The sequence below is a fragment of the Manis javanica genome, chromosome 1, assembly GCF_040802235.1.
Source record: "Manis javanica isolate MJ-LG chromosome 1, MJ_LKY, whole genome shotgun sequence".
Lineage (NCBI taxonomy): Eukaryota > Metazoa > Chordata > Mammalia > Pholidota > Manidae > Manis > Manis javanica.
In genome coordinates this window covers 57,211,269-57,229,986 of record NC_133156.1, presented here as the reverse complement: position 1 = coordinate 57,229,986, position 18,718 = coordinate 57,211,269, and the positions used below count along the sequence as shown (strand labels likewise).

Sequence of the window (18,718 nt, the reverse complement as noted above, 5' to 3'; positions counted from 1 at the left end):
TACTTATTGCCATTGCAGGCTTTAGATTCGTGGTTACCCAGGGTTCCAGGGTAGCTTCTTTACTGTCTAGCCGTCTAACTTAACTCTCTTATTAAGCTATTATAAACACAGTCTGATGATTCTTTATTTCTCTCCCTTCTTATTCCTCCTCCTTCATTCTTTATATGTTAGGTGTTTTATTCTGTACTCTTTTGTGTTTCCTTTGACTGCTTTTGTGAGTAGTTGATTTTATTTTTTGCCTTTAGTTAGTATTTGGTTGGTCTGCTTTCTTTGGTGTGATTTTATTTTCTCTGTTGACATCTATTTAGCCTTAGGAGTGCTTCCATCTAGAGCAGCCCCTTTAAAATATCCTGTAGAGGTGGTTTGTGGGAGGCAAATTCCCTCAACTTTTGTTTGGGAATTATTTAATCCCTCCTTCATATTTAAATGATAATTTTGCTGGTTACAGTATTCTTGGTTCAAGGCCCTTCTGTTTCATTGCATTACATGTATCATGCCATTCTCCTCTTGCCTGTAAGGTTTCTTTTTTTTTTTATTTTTTTTATTTTGTTATCATTAATCTACAATTACATGAAGGACATTAAGTTTACTAGGCTCCCCTCTTCACCAAGTCCCACCCACATACCCCTTCACAGTCGCTGTCCATCAGAATACTAAGATGCTGTAAAATCACTACTTGTCTTCTCTGTGTTGCAGGGCCCTCCCCGTGCCTCCCCCTAATCATAATGCCCCCTTTCTTTTTCTCCGCCCTTATCCCTCCCTTCCCACCCATCCTCTCCAGTCCCGTTCCCTTTGGTAACTGTTAGTCCATTCTTGGGTTCTGTGATTCTGCTGCTGTTTTGTTCCTTCAGTTTTCCTTTGTTCTTATACTCCACATATGAGTGATATCATTTGGTACTTGTCTTTCTCTGCCTGGCTTATTTCACTGAGCATAATACCCTCTAGCTCCATCCATGTTGTTGCAAATGGTAGGATCTGTTTTTTCCTTATGGCTGAGTAATATTCCATTGTGTATATGTACCACATCTTCTTTATCCATTCATCTGTTGATGGACACTTAGGTTGCTTCCATTTCTTGGCTATTGTAAATAGTGCAGCAATAAACATAGGGGTGCATCTGTCTTTTTCAAACTGGGCTGCTGCATTCTTAGGGTAAATTCCCAGAAGTGGAATTCCTGGGTCAAATGGTATTTCTATTTTGAGCATTTTGAGGAACCTCCATACTGCTTTCCACAATGGTTGAACTAATTTACATTCCCACCAGCAGTTTAGGAGGGTTCCCCTTTCTCCACAACCTCACCAACATTTGTTGTTGTTTGTCTTTTGGATGATAGCCATCCTTACTGGTGTGAGGTGATACCTCATTGTGGTTTTAATTTGCATTTCTCTGATGACAAGCAATGTGGAGCATCTTTTCATGTGTCTGTTGGCCATCTGAATTTCTTCTTCAGAGAACTGTCTATTCAGCGACTGCTCATTTTTTAATTGGATTATTTGCTTTTTGTTTGTTGAGGTGTGTGAGCTCTTTATATATTTTGGATGTCAACCCTTTATTGGATCTGTCATTTATGAATATATTCTCCCATACTGTAGGATACCTTTTTGTTCTATTGATGGTGTCCTTTGCTGTACAGAAGCTTTTCAGCTTGATATAGTCCCACTTGTTCATTTTTGCTTTTGTTTCCCTTGCCCGGGGAGATATGTTCAATATGAGGTCACTCATGTTTATGTCTAAGAGATTTTTGCCTATGTTTTTTTCTAAGAGTTTTATGGTTTCATGACTTACGTTCAAGTCTTTGATCCATTTCGAATTCACTTTTGTGTATGGGGTTAGACAATGATCCAGTTTCATTCTCTTACATGTAGCTGTCCAGTTTTTCCAGCCCCATCTGTTGAAGAGACTGTCATTTCCCCATTGTATGTCCATGGCTCCTTTATCGAATATTAATTGACCATATATGTTTGGCCTGTGAGGTTTCTGTTGAGAAGTCTCATGATAGCCTGATGGGTTTTCTTTTGTAAGTGACCTTTTTTCTCTCTCTGGCTGCCTTTAATACTCTGTCTTTGTCTTTGATCTTTGCCATTTTAATTATTATATGTCTTGGTGTTGTCCTCGTTGGGTCTCTTGCATTGGGAGATCTGTGGGCTTCCATGGTCTGAGAGACGTTTTCCTTCCCCAGTTTGGGGAAGTTTTCAGCAACTGTTTCTTCAAAGACACTTTCTATCCCTTTCTCTCTCTCTTTTCTCCTTCTGGAACCCCTATAATGTGAATATTGTTCTGTTTGGATTGGTCACACAGTTCTCTTAATATTCTCTCATTCCTGGGGATCCTTTTATCTCTCTCTGCCTCAGCCTCTCTGTGTATTCCTGTTCTCTGATTTCTATTCCATTAATGGCTTCTTGCACCTCATCCAGTCTGCTCTTAATTCCTTCCAGAGATTGTTTTATTTCTGTATTCTCCCTCCCAACTTGATCCTTTAGCTCTTGCATATTTCTCTGCAGGTCCATCAGCATGGTTATGACCTTTATTTTGAATTCTTTTTCAGGAAGATTGGTTAAATCTATCTCCCCAGGCTCCCTCTCTCAGGGGTTGTCTGGGTGATTCTGGACTGGACCAAATTCTTCTGCCTTTCATGGCGATAGAGGTAGTCATAGGCAGGTAGCGTGTGTGTTAGCTGGGAGAACAAAGTCCCTTCCTGCTTGCTGGTCACCTTACCCTTCTCCGCTGCCTGTGCCAGTTACCCGCATGCCGGGACCAGGCTCCAGCTTAATTTCCTGAGCCGTGGTGGGCGGGGCAGCCCAGAGCCCTGCAGGGAGTGGCCAGCGCGCCAGGTTTGCTCTTTTGCAAGAACGGTGCCCCTTCATGCCCTGTCCCGTCTTCCTCTGCCTGTGCAGGGCAGCTGCTCGCCAGCAGTGGCTTGTGGATCTGGCCTGGGCAGCTGTACGCTGGGAGGAGGCTCTGGGCTGCTGCTTTGGGCACAGTCGCTCCCAGGCTGCTCTGCCAGGGCCGTGTGGGAGGGGGATTGAACAGCAGGCTGTTTATCACCATGAGGGGCTTCAGAGCTGCGTTGCCTCCCAGGGGGTAAAGGTGCCTGAAGTTCCCTGGGATTCCCAGCTGCTGGGCTGAGTGTGCCGGGACAATTCCATCCAGCTGTGGGGCCCCTGTCCCTTTAAGACTCAAAAAGCACTTGCTTTTCTTTTGTCCCAGGGGAGCCGGCTGCAGGGACCCGCTCACAGATTTTACTTTTCCATTTCCGTAATATCCAGCACACCATGCAACGTGTGTCTGCGCTCCCAGTGCGAATTACTAGGGCTGGTTATTTAGCAGTTCTGTGCTTCCACTCCCTCCCCACTCCAACTCCTCTCCTCCTGCCGGTGAGCTGGGTGGGGGGTGGGGGCGCTCACATCCCGCCAGGTCACGGCTTGTATCTTACCCCCTTCGTGAGATGCCAAGTTCTCGCAGATGTAGAGGTAGCCTGGCTGTTGTACTGTATCCTCTGGTCTCTCTGTTAAGCATACTTTAATTTGTTGTATTTTTTTAAATATATATGGTTTTGGGAGATTTCCGCTGCCCTACTCATGCCACCATCTTCCCAAAATCCTCATGCAGCAGGCCTCTTTTTTACACTCCCATACAATTACCATGAGATTGTAGCAATGGCACAGGTAAGCCCTATCCTGGTCCTTAAAATGGGGGTATTCTCCTACACACACTGCAATTCAGAGGCTTTTTCTCAGTGTGTTCACTGAAACCACTCAACATATGTCACTACTGCAAGAGGGAAGCATTTTGACTGACAGCATAATTAATATTTAATTATCTCAAGTATATTATCTATTTGCAACATATGCAGTAAATTTACTTTCTCATTCTCATCAACACCAGAATGGGAATGCAGCATGGGACTACTAATGGATGCACATTCATTTTGCTATTAGGCAAGAAAATTTACTGCAAAGCAATTTTTGGAATGTACTTCAAAACCAAATAGAAATGATTTAGTGATTCTCTCTTATTCTGGATCCCTTCTCTACCTCATGGGAACTAGCAGAGATAACTGAGACAGTGCTGAAGTCAGGACTGCTCATGTTTCAGAAGTTGGAGATCAGATAACTGGTGTGAATGGTTCTGCAAACAGGATATTGTTCACTGTAGCAAGCAGGTGAGCCCAAGACTGTTTCTTTCCTTTAGTGACTACACTGTGACATCACTACCATTAGATGGGTCTTATTAAGGGCTTCAAAATTACATGGAGTTTAAAATATGTGACTCCAAATTAATGCATTCCAGGACCTCTTCTACGGATGACACTTGAGGAATCAACTGAAGACAGCGTGTACAGTTTAGTGAGAAAGCAGCACTCTATTAAAAGGTGGGGCCTCTTTTCTCATTTGCCTCTGATGCAAGTTTGGGGTCAATACAGGTCCCGTTAGGAATGAGTTTCACCTTCCTAACTTCTACCTCACACCAAGACCGTGTTGGTAACCAAGGCTGGTCATCTCCAGACACCCAGTGTGGCAGGGATGGTCCCTGACTACCACACTGACCAAAGTCACTACCACAACCTCCTCAGAGAGCCCATTTCACATCTTCTTTCTCCAAACCTATGTAAGGATTTTTTCCCTCAAGAAATGATCCCTACACATCACAGAATGATCAGTGTCCTACCAAAATCTGCAATGCTTCTACAGCAAATGTGGACAACACTGCATGAAGCTAGGATGCTGGCAAACTAACAGCAATGCCTGTCTGGGTCCTAGGATTTCCACCTTCTATTATATCAAATGCAATTTGAACACCCAGTTGCTCTGGCTGTTTCCAAAACAGTATTCTTGTCCAAGAACATAGACATGTCGAGTCCTGTCTTCCTGTTTATAATCTGAGGCACAGCCACAGATGTCTAACATTCAAGCACTTTTTCCTATTCCATGTATATTGGTCCTGAGATGGAGTTTATTTTAGTGGTAGGGAGAGAGGTTCAGGAAAAACCAACATACCTTCAGCATGTAGTAGAAGGGAAACCATGACAAGAAGAGGTCAGAGAAGAATTCGGCAATGCTGAACACACCATACACCACCCAGTACGTCAGCCACTGGGTATCATCTTCTTTGTTGGGACTCTCTATGGCTTTGATGCTGAAATGCAATACAAAAGCAAGTATATCACATGAAAAGATATTAGTAAAACATTTTCAAACAATTATGCTTTCACAGCCCACCCTCCAACAGCAGGAGAGAAACTCAGCAATGTACGTGCCATGTCATAAGACGCAAACGTACATTATAAAGACAGGAAGCAATGTGGAGATTTCAGGACAAGCCCTTGTAACTACTGTTACCAGTCTTCTGGTTAGCAGAGACCACAGCTGTCCATCCCCTGGATCTCCACCCTGCTCAAGCCTCCACTGAGACCCCAAGAGTACCCACAGTTACCAGGAAGCAGAGTAATCCCCACTCCCAAATGGGGCCCTGCCACCAGGGGTGTAGTAAGAATTCACTCATAGTAACACAGTCCTTAGGTACTTTTAATAACCGAGGTACATCAGGGGTGAAGAGGAATTTCCATAAAGGAACTTCTGAAACATAGTTCAGACAAGGCCCAAAGCCTGTAACATACTCCTGACAAATGTCACATTTGGTTCCAACTGTCATTACGTGATACTCAGGCTGTGGTCTCTCCTTCCCTCCCCTCATCAGTTAATGACATGACTTTCTCAGTACCAACTACTGCTTAAACAAAATTCATTCTGCAAATGAATGGAAATACATTTTTTAAAATCTTCTTTCATGTCTACACACATCACAGATGTTTCTTCCAGTCCTGGGAATCTCATCATTCTAAATCTGAATTCTGTAATTTTTTATCCCACACTAATGTATGTCTGGACACTTATAACTGAGCTGTACCAAATTACTAGTAAATTAGAAGAAATCTGAATCTTGTTTAGCTTATGAGATGGGTTAACTTTTGAAAATACTTGGTCAAATGGATTCCCCAAAGAGACAGCTGGGCTGCTGAATCATGCTGAATCATTCTCTAAGAAAACCTCTGAGTTGATTAGAAGCAGCTATGGGTGCATGAGTGTTTTAGGAAAATAACCCAACAGGGAAAAGTTTCATCTGAATGAGATGCCACTAATGACATGAGGAGATAAGAGAAGATAAGGAGAAGTGATGAGGTGAGCATGCTCTGAGCTCATGAGGAACCTAATGATTATTTAATTTAGCCTTCATAATAGGCCCATGAAATAGATACTGTTATTTTCATTTTTGAAAGGAAGAAAATGAGGTTTAGGGAAGAAAAATAACACGTGCAGCACTGGGCCACGGCTTTTCACTTTTAACACAAGAATCAGATAAAGTGAATCTAAGACAGGTGATTATAAAATAATAGCTTATAATATGCAACTATGTCTGTGAGCTTTCCTCAGATGGAAGCTGGCTAACGTAATAGAAGGCCAAAGGAAAAGTGTAGGCCAGCACGTTAATCAAAGAGCTAACAGTACACCTTGCACACATAAGGTCTTCCCCTGTGCTTTACTTGGTATAGAGCATCATTTATCTACTTACATATTTAAGTGGATTTTTAAAGCTACTAGTATGATAAAAACTTCTTTATTATACATCCAACCTGGGTAGAGGGGATAAATAGCTCTATTTCACTTAAGGTCTTAGTTTTGGGAAACAGAGCAGTCCATGACTAAGTAAACACACAAGAGCCAGCAAACACACATTTCATGAAGCATTCTAATACTTTCAATCCCATTTTACCTCACTGTTTTTAAGACGTTAGTCAAGATCCTCAGATTCAAAAATGGAAAAACTACTGTTAACAGTTCAAGTTCAATGCTTCAAGGCATAAAAAAGTGGTTAGTTCCCTAATTGGTCAGTAATATGAATTCAAAAGTTTCCACGCCAGTACACTTGGAACACCATACAGTCACACTGAAAAGTAGAAAGAGCTCAAAGCTAAACACACATTGATGACAACTTTGGAGGAAACCAACACGCATGAAAGAAGACAGGAAAAGACCACAGAGCCTTATTAAGCTGAAGAGATTTTTTTACAGAATTACTTGTATTACTGAAGCATTTAGTTTTAATTTAAAATAGCACAGTGTTCATTTAAAAAACATATCTACATATTATAACATCCTAAGCTAGTCATAACAAGAACGAATGTAAGAGAGCTCATCCACTGAGACTCAGAAAGGTGAAATGCCTCAATCCAGTCACAACCAGAGAAAAATAGAGCTTCCAACTGACTGAAATCTATTTTCTTATATACTTCCTTATCCAAGTGAGTGGACACAGGCAATTCTTTTTTTTTTAATATTTTATTGCTAAAAAATGCTAACCATCATGTGCTTTCAGTAAGTAGTAATCTTTTTTTTATTACAGTATCACTGATAAACAATCTTATGAAGGTTTCACATGAGCAACATTGTGGTTACTACATTCACCCCTATTATCAAGTCCCCTCCCACCCCATCACAGTCACTGTCCATCATTGTAGCAAGATGCTATATCACTACTTGTCTTCTCTGTGCTATACTGCCTTCCGTGGGACACAGACAATTCTTGCAACAATACACTCCACTGCCTTGAACACACACTAAATTATATTTCAACTCAATGTATCAGAATGAGGATGAAGCAACTTACCAGGCATATAGGGGATTTGAGAATCTTAAGATGTGCTCTCTGCCCTTGAGTCATTTGCAGTCTGACCAAAATGGCAAAGCTAAATAGTGGGGAGGTAGGATCCTAATGATTATTTAATTTATCCTTCATAATAGCCCTATGGAATAGATATTGTTATTTTTGTTTTTGAAAGGAAGAAACTGAGGCTTCGGAAAGACAAATAACATGTGCAGGGCTCCCAGCTGCAAGTGGCAGAGGCTGGATTTACACCTGACACTAACGAAGCCTGTGCCTGTTCACCATCCCAGGCTGTTTTCCTAATTTGGAGAACTCACCACCAGCCTACACAGTACTTAGCAAAATGTCTGGTACTAAGAAGGCATTTAATAAAGATTTATTGCATTAATATAAATACAAAAGGAGTTTATAATCTTACTTTTAGAAGGGACCACAGGGATCTAGCCCTATGTTGGAGAAAAGCCAAGCTGAGAAAAGTTAGGCTGGTCATAGAACTGACAACTAGGAGGGAATGTCTTAGTCTCAGGACCGTCCCCCCCTCCACCCTGCTCGCCCAGGCGCCGGGGAGAACCTTCACAGGTAAACAAGATGGTGTTCAGGCTCGGTGCCCTCATTCGCTGGTTCTCATACTTACATGATGATCCACATCCACCCAGGGAACTAATGAGAAAGATACATGCCCAGGTCCTCTTCAGACCTAGACATTAAGACTCTGGCACATCGAGCACAGCCCTGTGCTTTCAGAATGCTGTGGAAGGGATTCTAATGCACAGCCAAGTTTCAGACCCACCAGCTCAAAGTTTCAGTCACAGCACTCCTCCTCCACGTCATTTTTAGGAGAGAAAAAAGAAATGCTGCTTTGGGTCCAATCAGCTATAGCCAGAGGGCAGGGGACCCTCATTCCAGCAATGAGTGAGAGGCCAAGAGAGAAGAAAAGTTGGACACGGAAGGCAAACTGAATGAGATCTCTCCTACGATTAGGATGAGTCAACTCTACTGATCTAGAACAGTCACATGAGCATTCTCCAACTTGTAAGAGAATTCAAAATAAAAACATCTAAACAAACCTGCTTGCTAAGATTTCAAGAACTGCACCTGAAAGCCCTATATTTGTTTAGGTAGGCCCTGGACCACCCCCAGGGCTTTCAATCCCAAGCTAACCCCTAGAGGAACCTGGAACTGTCCTAGCAGCAGCTGGTGACTCCAGCCACCTCTCCACAGACCTGGCCACCCTCTTACTCTCTCCAGTGCTGCGTCACCCTCGAGGCGGATATGTCAGCAGCCCCACAGCCTGACCCCAGGATCAGAACCACTCCCAGCGGCACATTCACAACAGACACCATGGTCTGGCACTGCTCTCCGCACTTGCCTACTGCCAGACTTGCCACTGACCCAACACCTGGCCACCTGGGCTCCGTGTGGTGGTGTGTTTGTCCTCTCTCCTGAGCCACCTATCACGTCCCAAGGACAGGGCTCCGCTCACTCAAGCAGGTGGCAAAGAAGAGCATGGGCTGGATACGCAGCAGACACATGGCTGTCAATACCATGTGATGGACACGGCCAGGAGTTCTAAAAATTCACCAAGCAGAATTAGAAATCATAGAATGTTGAGTTGGAAAATATCTTAGGTATGAACTAGTTCAAATTCTATATTTTATAGACCAAAAAAAGTGAAGTTTAAAGAGTAAAGGTTGATATTAAAATGAATTTCAACTCAAAGATTATAGAAGCATGTGTTTACACATTTTTTAAGGGCAGCAATGCACTGTTTAAATACATTTTGGTATGTCCATACAATGAAATATTCGGAAGCCTTTAGAAAGAATATCACAAGGAAAGATAGCCAAGATACAGTGTTGCGTATAAAAAGGAAATTCCTAATTTTGTGTTTAACAACAAGAGACAGACATATGTTTGCGTATGTTCAGAGACCAAGAATGGTGTCCAGAAATACATATTTCAGATTGTGTAAAGTTAATCCTTAACACTGGCAGAATTTTACTTTTTAAGGGTTTTTAATGAGCATGTGCTATTTACAAAAGTAAGGAAGATGGTTTCTATTTGGAAAAAAAACCAGGCACCAGACTTTCTGCAAGTACTTCCTCCTGTAAGACTAGGTCTCTCTTTATGGCTTTGTTAAAACAAACACTAATGTGAACATCAGGCACATTCATTTAATCTCTCTCTTGAGGAAAAGCTCCTGATTTTCTTACAAATTCTCATAACAATGATCAGACACAATCTGTGTTTGAAAGCATTAAAAGGACTTGAATACACACATACACAGAGAAAGATATATAGAGAAAGGAGTTCAACAAACCATCACATGAAATTGACTCATTCTGATCTTCAATTTAAACAAAGCAAGCTGTCGAAAATTTATTAATTACATTGAACTATGGAATAACCACATTTTCCCTTCATTTCTTCTGGGCCTGTTTCTCCTCATCTGTCAACAAAGGATGATAAACCTCATTGTGTTGTGAAGATTAAATTAGTTAATATATGTAAAGCACTTAGAAACAATGACCAGATCAGAGTAAACTCTCAGTAAATATTACCTTAATAGGCAGGAATTATAATATGGTTATTTATTATTTTCTTAGGGAGGCAAGAGATTAAGAAAAAAAAGTGATAAGAACACTCCAGGCCTTCTGGCTAAGTGGAGCTGGTTGAGGGTTAACACATTGTTGATAAGGTTAAAAGGAGATTAGAGAATTATCCCTGGATTTTAATTATTCCTCACTCTCCAAATCCCAAATACTAAAGAGTAGAGTTGCAGGTCAGTGGGGGGAAAAGCTGGACATTCTTGAAAAAATTTTTCAGACCCATGCTGCAAAGGTCTTCTACAAGTAAGTGAAATCATATGGTATTTGTCTTTCTCGGCCAGGCTTATTTCACTGAGCATAATACCCTCTAGATCCACCCATGTTGTCACAAATGGCAGGATTTCTTTTTTTATAGCTGAATAATATTCCAGAGTATATATGTACCACTTTTTCTTTAGCCAATTATTGTAAATAATGCAGGAGGTAAACATAGGGGTGCATATATCTTTTTGAGTAAGACATTTTGTTTTCAGGTAAATTCCTAGAAGTGGAGTTACTGGGTCATCTGGTATTTTTATTTTTAGTTATCTGAGGAACCTCCATACTGCTTTCCACAGTGACTGCACCAATTTACATTCCCACCAACAATGTAGGGGTTCCCTTTTCTCCGTATCTTCACCAACACTTGTTATTTCTTGTATTTTGGATAGTGGCTCTCTGACTGGTGTGAGGTGATATTTCACTGTGGTTTTGATTTCATTTCCCTGATGATTAGTGATGTGGAGCATCTTTTCATGTGCATGTGGGCCATATATGTGCTTATACTTGTTTTAAATATTACATAAGGAATTTCAGCTGAAAACTGAGTCCTGAAAAAGAGATAAACTCCTGGACAGGGAGAAGATGAAGGCAGCTGAGAAGGACAAACCAAATCTCCACAGTCTTTGGGGAAAAAAAAAAAATGCTCCTTAAAATTCAGAGAGAACACTCCAGAACAGAGTATTAGGAATTAGGGATCTCTCTCCACAACTCTTTTGAGCCCAGAAACTAGATCATGAATAATTTAAATCATTCATTTTACTTGCACCTCAAAACTTCCTTTACTGTATGATACAGGCAAGAGAAATGTAAGTGTAACCCAAATGCTGGCTGTAATTATCTACAAAAATAAGCACAGGTTGTTATAAGGATATTTTATTACTTTTTCAGTTTTCTCCACAACTCCACCTTAAAATAGCTCAGCAGTATGAGCAGTAATGTTAAGTGAAAACACTACCAGGCAAAAGCTGACAAAAATAAAATGCTTAAATATATCTGCTTAAGGCAAAATTTACAGCTGCCATTATATTTCTGGTCCAAGTGCACAGTTGGCCAGAACACTTGCATGTGCTTCAGAACCACCCACAAGAGGCAAAGCATGGCATGCGTTGCTCTGCTCTTAAGCACTCTTAACAAAGAGCATACAGTTGCAGAGAGAAAAGCTAGTGTAATAGGAACATAAGCAGCTTAGTAGAAAATATATCTGCTCCCAAGTTCTCAGGAGTAAAAAAGAAAAAAAATAATTACAAGTTCTCAAAAAACCACATGGAAACAAACACACCTCTCACTAATGAGTCTGAGAAGACCACCACAAATACACATCCTCTGGCACTAGTAGGGAAGCCTAGCTCCGCTTCAGCGAAACAGAAAGTGGTTTGCAACTGTCAGTCACACCAGGGCGACTTTCTCAAAGTCTCCTCTGGGTAATGAACTGCTGTTTAGGAATCTGTCACTGAAAACCTCACTCAAGTAGATTTCCATCCTTGTTAACCTATTCCCTTTCTTTATCTGCTGTGCATCATCCCCTAAGAAGATGCTATAGCTTTTACTTGTGGTTAATCATATTACAATTCTTATAGTTATTTTGACAGTTTTTTTCAAATTTTCCCCCTCATAATCCCCTTAGAGCTGACCTCACAGAGGTCATCCCCACACATCCCCCCTTTGAGATTTGTTGCCCCCTGACACAGAACTAAAGGCCAGGTTGCACTCCCTCAGGAAATCCAGGTCAGTGGGCCATCTTCACATGGGCCTGTACTGATAAAACAGAGCAAGTCTCTGCTAGTAATATCTGTATTGCTGCTGCTGTAAATCAGTGCTACGTAACAGATAACAAGAGACAGAACTTGTGAGTAATATATTCTAACTCATGTTCACAGAACACTGCAAATGCCTATGTGGGCAGATACATGATGGGGATGGCAGATCCTATTTGAGAAGAAAAATAAAAATACACTGCCTGAAGGGCAATGTAGTGACAGGGTCAAACTGATAAAGGAAAACATTAACATCAACAGTTCAATTTTCATTTCTGCATAGGGTATGGCATGTATCTGTGGGATAAAGATAATGGGCTTTGGAACCAGACACCCTGGCTTTAAATACCACTTTCCCCATCTACTAGCTGTGGGACCTTGATCAAGTTACTTCCCTTTCTTTGTTTCCTCATCTGTAAAGTGGGAGCAATCACAGTAGTTACATCATAGGGCTGTCATGAGGATTAAATGGGTGATATTTGTAAAGCACTTACACAGGGATACCTAAGTGCCTCTGAAGGAAAGCGCTGTACAGGTGCTCGGCAGCCATGCAAAGCCGTGAAGGCAGGAACTCTGTGCTGGTGGGGCACACCAGAGGGCTGGCGAGACCACAGAAGATAAGTGAGACATCCCTGAAGTGCGCACGACATTCCAAAAGTGTTGCCAAACATTAGATTAAATAGAGTCTCTAAAATGCTGAACTGTAAACATATTTAATCTTTTTAAGCTTGGTACCAATACATGGCAGAATGCACTTTCCCATTCTTGTGTAGTGACTGAGGGGTCCAAACCAAGTCCAGCCTCTGTGTGACCTTGGGAAACACAAGGTACCTCTTTCTGTCCCTGGATCATCTGAAAACTAAAGGAATTAGACTACACGCTTGATCTCTAAGGCCCAACTCTGATATCCAAGGTAGATGGCAACCCGATCCTTATTAAAAATATGAAATAAAAAGAGGAAAGTTAGTAGACATTTTATAGAATTTTAAACAAAAAGGTTGCTGAGTAGGGCAAAAAACAAACCCTCCCCTTTTTCCTTTCTCTGCAGAGCAAAAATAAAACTAGAAAATGAAGTCTAGTGAGTCCCTCCCTCATAATCCCATTTAATAAAGAAGCAGGGACAGGACCAGCACCCACACTTGGGGGCCACTATGAGGTTTATCTGAGGTCCCAGGAACAGGCTGCATATGAAGGGCAGCACAGCACATGCTCCCGAGATGTATCCCAGGAAGCCTCTTACATGTATGTGCAGGGCCACCAGAAGCAGGGCTGCCCGGGGCACTAATGCCACAGCCTAGACTCCATTCAGATGAAATGTCCAGAGTAAGCAAATCCATAGAGGCAAAAAGTAAATTCGTGGTTTCTAGGGACTGAGGGGAAGTAGAGACTACTATGGGAACAGTTTCCTTTAGGGGTGATGAAAATGTTTTGCAATTAGACAGTGGTGATCATTGCACAACTTTATGAATATGTTAACCACTGAACTGCACACTTTAAAAGGGCTGCATATGAATTATATCAGAGAAAAAAAAAACAGGTGTGGGAGGCAGATCTACCTTAATAATAGAGCTTCCTATTATTATCCTTATCTTATGAGGAATAGAGGGAAGGAGTTAAATAATTCTGTCAACAGCTCTTAATAAGGAGAAGCCTGGAATTAGATTTCAAATTGATTACACAGGGTGGCCAAAGAGTCTGCAAACACTGAGGCAGAGGATTAAAGGCCCTGCTCTCAAAGGGAACAGATGCACACAGAAAACAAGAGCAGTCAGCAGGAAGGGGGGACTGATAAAGCACTGGTTGCCCTTCAGCTGTCTGTGCTCCCACACTGACACCTGACCTGCCCCCCTCCCCCCAACACACACATACTGGTCAATGTGTGAGTCGCGAAGAAAGCTAGGAAACCACACAAGCTTTTCCAAATTTCATTTCTGCACCCTGCGGCCTCTCACCAATATGGACCCCTGCACATGGTCTGTGCGCCCCTCCCTGGGGTAGCCCAAGAAGAGGAAACAGCAGGAGAAAAGCTGAAAGGCCAGAAAGGAGGAGCTGGGCAAGAGTGACAGGACGCGGGTCCTGCCAGATGTCACAGCAGCCAGAAGGGCCTTAAAACGTAAATGTTATCATGACGCCCCATATTTAAAGCCCATCCAAGGCAATCAGAAAACATGCAAATTCCCTACACCTCCCTGGAACCCAATGTACACTCACTCCCTGGCCCTGCGTGGCACCTGCCTCCCTCCCAGAGCTCCCAACGCCCCAGCTTCTCTTCCACCAACCTCAGTGCCAGCAACCCTGGGGTTACCCCCTCTGCCTGGCTCTGCTCTGGCCTGGCCCTTTCTCATTCCTCCATCTTAATTCAAACAGTACCTTAGATAAATACCCAGAGGGGTCCTTCCTGTGATTCTGTACCACCGCTCCTGGCTGATTCTCTTTGGAAGGCTTACTACACTGCCCCTACTTTCCTATTTACTGTGGTGAACCCTGGTATTCTGCTCATTCAAAGAGACTGGAGCATGTCTACCTCAGTCCCTGGTGTTTCTGAAGTGCCACCACACTGACAGGCAGATGGCTGACATTGGACTTTTGTTAAATAGATGAACCTGTCTTTAAAAATAACTGGCTGGGGAGCACAGGGAGAATTACAATTAAAGTGAAGGTGATCACAGATCCCATTTCAAGTAACACTGATTTTGGTGCTACAAATACCACCATTTTCAAGGACTTTCTGAGTGACACAGTCACACTGGTTAGGCAATGAACAGACTTGATTAGACTAATATAACACCGACTGCCTGAATGGGGGTCTGTATGCTTTATACTGTGCACACAATCCTGCATCTCTCTGAACCTCCTTCACAAAGGAGAGGCCAGGCAGCACTCTGAGCTATTCCCAGGGTCAGCAGGCCATTTCTCCCTCCCTCCCCTTCACCCCATCTTCAAGTGGAAAAAGCACAGGTTACTGTTGCCACTGTACACCAGGGGTTTTCAGCATCCTTTAAAAATTGTAAAAGATCAAGGAACCTTTAAATATCCCAAAAACCAGCCTGCACCCCAGACCAGTTACAGCAGAATCTCTGGGGATGGGGTCCAGGCATTAGTACTTTTTAAGGCTCTTTAGATAATGCCAATGGGCAGTCAAGGCTGAGAACCACAATTCTAAGGGAAAATCCAAGTACCCAGTGCCCAGAGAGCAGCCTTCCCTTAATTCCCTTATGGTCACAGAATCTTGTATTTATCGTAAAGGTAAAACAGTTGGGTCTACCAAAAGGAATCTATCCTATGAATAAATACTAATCTAGAAATACTCAATTATGTCATGCATTTTTGTTTAAATCTTTGAGTTCCCTTTATTATATTTTTAATATTTTTTCAACTTCTATTAGGATATATTCGTCACTTTGCCTCAGAATATTCAAATAGAAAATAAAGTGTATACACTTGGCAAATAGGTTAATTCTGAAATATGTAAAACCCACTTACCTAAACTACTCAAGAAATATGACCACCTCTACCATTTCACAGAATACATTAGACAGGAACATTTAGCTTCTTTGAATTAAGAGCCAATAATATGCAATTGACCATTGCAGAAAATGAATGAAAGAATGATTACAAACGATAAAAAAACAAAATTGTCTTGCTTAAATTTACTTTAAGATACGACTAAAAAAATGGCTCCTGCTAGAATTAATTCACTTCAGGTCAAGGAGAAGCATATTTGAGTTCTATCCACCTCTTCAGTCACATCCACATATACCTGGATCTACACATCCCACCCAGAAACAGACTTTACTTCTCTAAAGTCCATACCAATGATCTAGTCCCCCTACAGGGAAGGTTATGTTTCTCACAAGATTATACACCAAATGGCAGTGATGTGGAGAGTATTTTTTATGCTATTCAGTATTTTTTTTAACCCATAGTCCAAAATAGTTAAAGTAGCTAGGCAGTTAATTAACTGTCATCGAAGATTTGTTCTAAATGCGATCAATAACATCTAAAACACAAAACTGAAAGATGCTTCCAAATCTTTCATATTAAAAGAACTTTTGCAAGTAGAATACAGAAGCAGAAGACAAGTAGTGTCCTACGACGCTATTTTGTCTGTTATTATAGACATAGTGATGAGCAATCCATTCTGCTTCGGTGTTCCTTACAAACTTCCGTATCTAACCATATTATCAGATTACATTTTATGGAAAACTGCAATTCTTCTAAAACACGTTTCTTCATATCTTGAAGTCTGGCATCACCTATGACAGACACAAGGTGTAATAATGTGTTATCTGTGTTTTACCCTCCAAGCTGAGAATTTTTTCTTCCTTTATTTTTATCCTAATGGTTGAGGAAAGTTGCAGAGACCAAGTCAATGAAAGTAAAACCTACCAGCTTCCTGGGAACAGCTGTAAAGTAAGACAAATTCATTTGTGCGGAGGAATAATTCCTATTTAAATGAATGGAAAAATGAAATTGTAGAGTATTTTCAAAATAAACATACTGTAAAGTAAAAGCAACCTCAACTAGTGATAAATTTAGATCCTAATCCTGTAAGATTTATTTTTAACTTAGTGTAGTTATGTAAATGAATCATGTATATACACAAGGAGCTATATTAGGAATGCATTTTATAAGGTTTGTTTCCATACTACTGTGTTTCCCATTACATGTAATCACTGGCCAGCCTTTCTTTTTAATTGAAGTATGGTAGACATACAATCTTATATTGGTTTCAAATAAACAACACAGTGGTTCAACAGTTACCCATATTATTAAATCCTTACACCCTCCATTGCAGTTACTATCTGTCAACACAGAAAGATGTTATGGAACAATTGGCTATATTCTCCATGCTGTAGTCGTCCCTGTGACCAACTTACATTATGATTGAGAATTTTTGTGCCCCTTTATCTCCCTCACTCTCCCCATCCATTCACCACAACCCGTTCCCCATCATAACCACCAGTCACTTCTCAGTGTTTATGAGTTACTGCTATTTTGTTCATTTGTTTTTATATTCCACAAATAAGTGAAATCATACGGTATTTGTCTCCACCTGGCTTATTTCACTTCGTACAATACCCTCTAGGTCCATCCATATTGTTGCCAATGGCAGGATTTCATTCTTTTTTGAGGCTGAATAATATTCCATTGTGTAGATGTACCCCATCTTTATCCATTCATCTATTAATGGACATTTGGGTGGTTTCCATAACTTGGCTATTGTAAATAATGTGATGATAAACATAGGGGTGCATATATCTTTTTGAATCAAGGATTTTGTTTTCTTCAGGTAAATTCCCAGAAGTGGAATTACTGGGTCCTATGGTATTTCTATTTTTAATTTTTTGAGGAATCTACATATTACTTTAGTGGCCAGCCTTTTTTAAATCAAGAAGCAAAACTTTCCCCAGGTCTGAATTAACATTAATTCTGAATTAAGAAAGTCCTAGTTGATGGGGTTTTACTGTTTATGTACATAAATATACGGTGAAATAAACATTAAAATAATTATTAAGGAGAAGGAATCTGTTCTCTATACCCAATGTGATCTCTCCACCAGTAAAGGCAGGATGACTGTGTTGTAACACTTCCCATTTGTACATCAACTAGAAAGTACACACTCCACCAGTATAATCTGATAAAATACAGATTTCCGTTAGTCATCAGGAGATCAGGTATCACATTAAGGCTCTGAAATGTGTAACCGTAAGCAGTCAGCTACTACCCTCTCGTACTCTGACCCCTCTCCTAGGGAAGCGGGGATTTATAGTAAGTCGGGCAGCCCTGGCAGGAAGGAGGGTGAAGGGAAGGAAGAATGGTTACAGGGGAAGTCACTTACGAGATGTAGGCCGGGTAGCCAAATCCTATCAGATTGCACAGGAGAGAAGCTCCGTGACCGAACACCAGGTACAAAGCCAACAGCCCGATGACACCTGGAGACACGAGGAGAGAAGTGGGTCTAGTGGCAAGCAAGGGGCTCAAGCCGCGCTGCCCCTGCCCACACCGCAAGGCTTGGCCTGTCACAGGCGATGGACAAAAACAAACCCCACAAAGGTTGGGCCTGCGCCTTCGCGGGATTTGGCCTTGCGTCTGGGGAAACCCTAGGGCCGCCACCTTTGGGGGGTCCCCCCCGCCCTCCCCGACGCCTTCTCTCCCGCAGGGGCCCCCACCGTGCCGCGCACCGGCCCCGGGAACCCCGTTCCACCGACGGTGCGCCGGGACCCGGCCTCCTGCGCCGGACCAAAGGCCCCTCACCTCCCGAGGCCCCCCTGCTTCTCCGCGCTCATCTCCACCGAGGATCTGGCCAGAATCGGGGACGCTGTCACCGTACCCGCGCGCACTCCCGCAGGAGGCCCCGCCACTCCGCGCCAGCCCTGCCCAAGGCCGCTAGGACACGGCGCTTGGCCGCGGGGACAGACACGTCAGCG

The 18,718-nt window shown here is 42.0% G+C and overlaps 1 protein-coding gene across 3 annotated transcripts in view; it reads right to left on the bottom strand.

Moving 5' to 3' along the window:
• The window catches only part of REEP5 (receptor accessory protein 5), a 39,261-nt gene that overhangs the window by 18,796 nt on the left and 1,747 nt on the right, over window positions 1-18,718 (bottom strand). For all 3 annotated transcript variants that reach the window (XR_012129883.1, XM_073232959.1, XM_036995115.2), the window contains 2 exons: window positions 18,130-18,223; window positions 4,999-5,137 (listed from right to left, as the gene is read on the bottom strand). Coding sequence is in view for 2 of the 3 variants with exons in the window: in XM_073232959.1 (XP_073089060.1) it covers window positions 4,999-5,137; window positions 18,130-18,223 (233 nt within the window). In the remaining variant the exon portion in view is untranslated. The remainder of the gene's footprint in view (window positions 1-4,998; window positions 5,138-18,129; window positions 18,224-18,718) is intronic.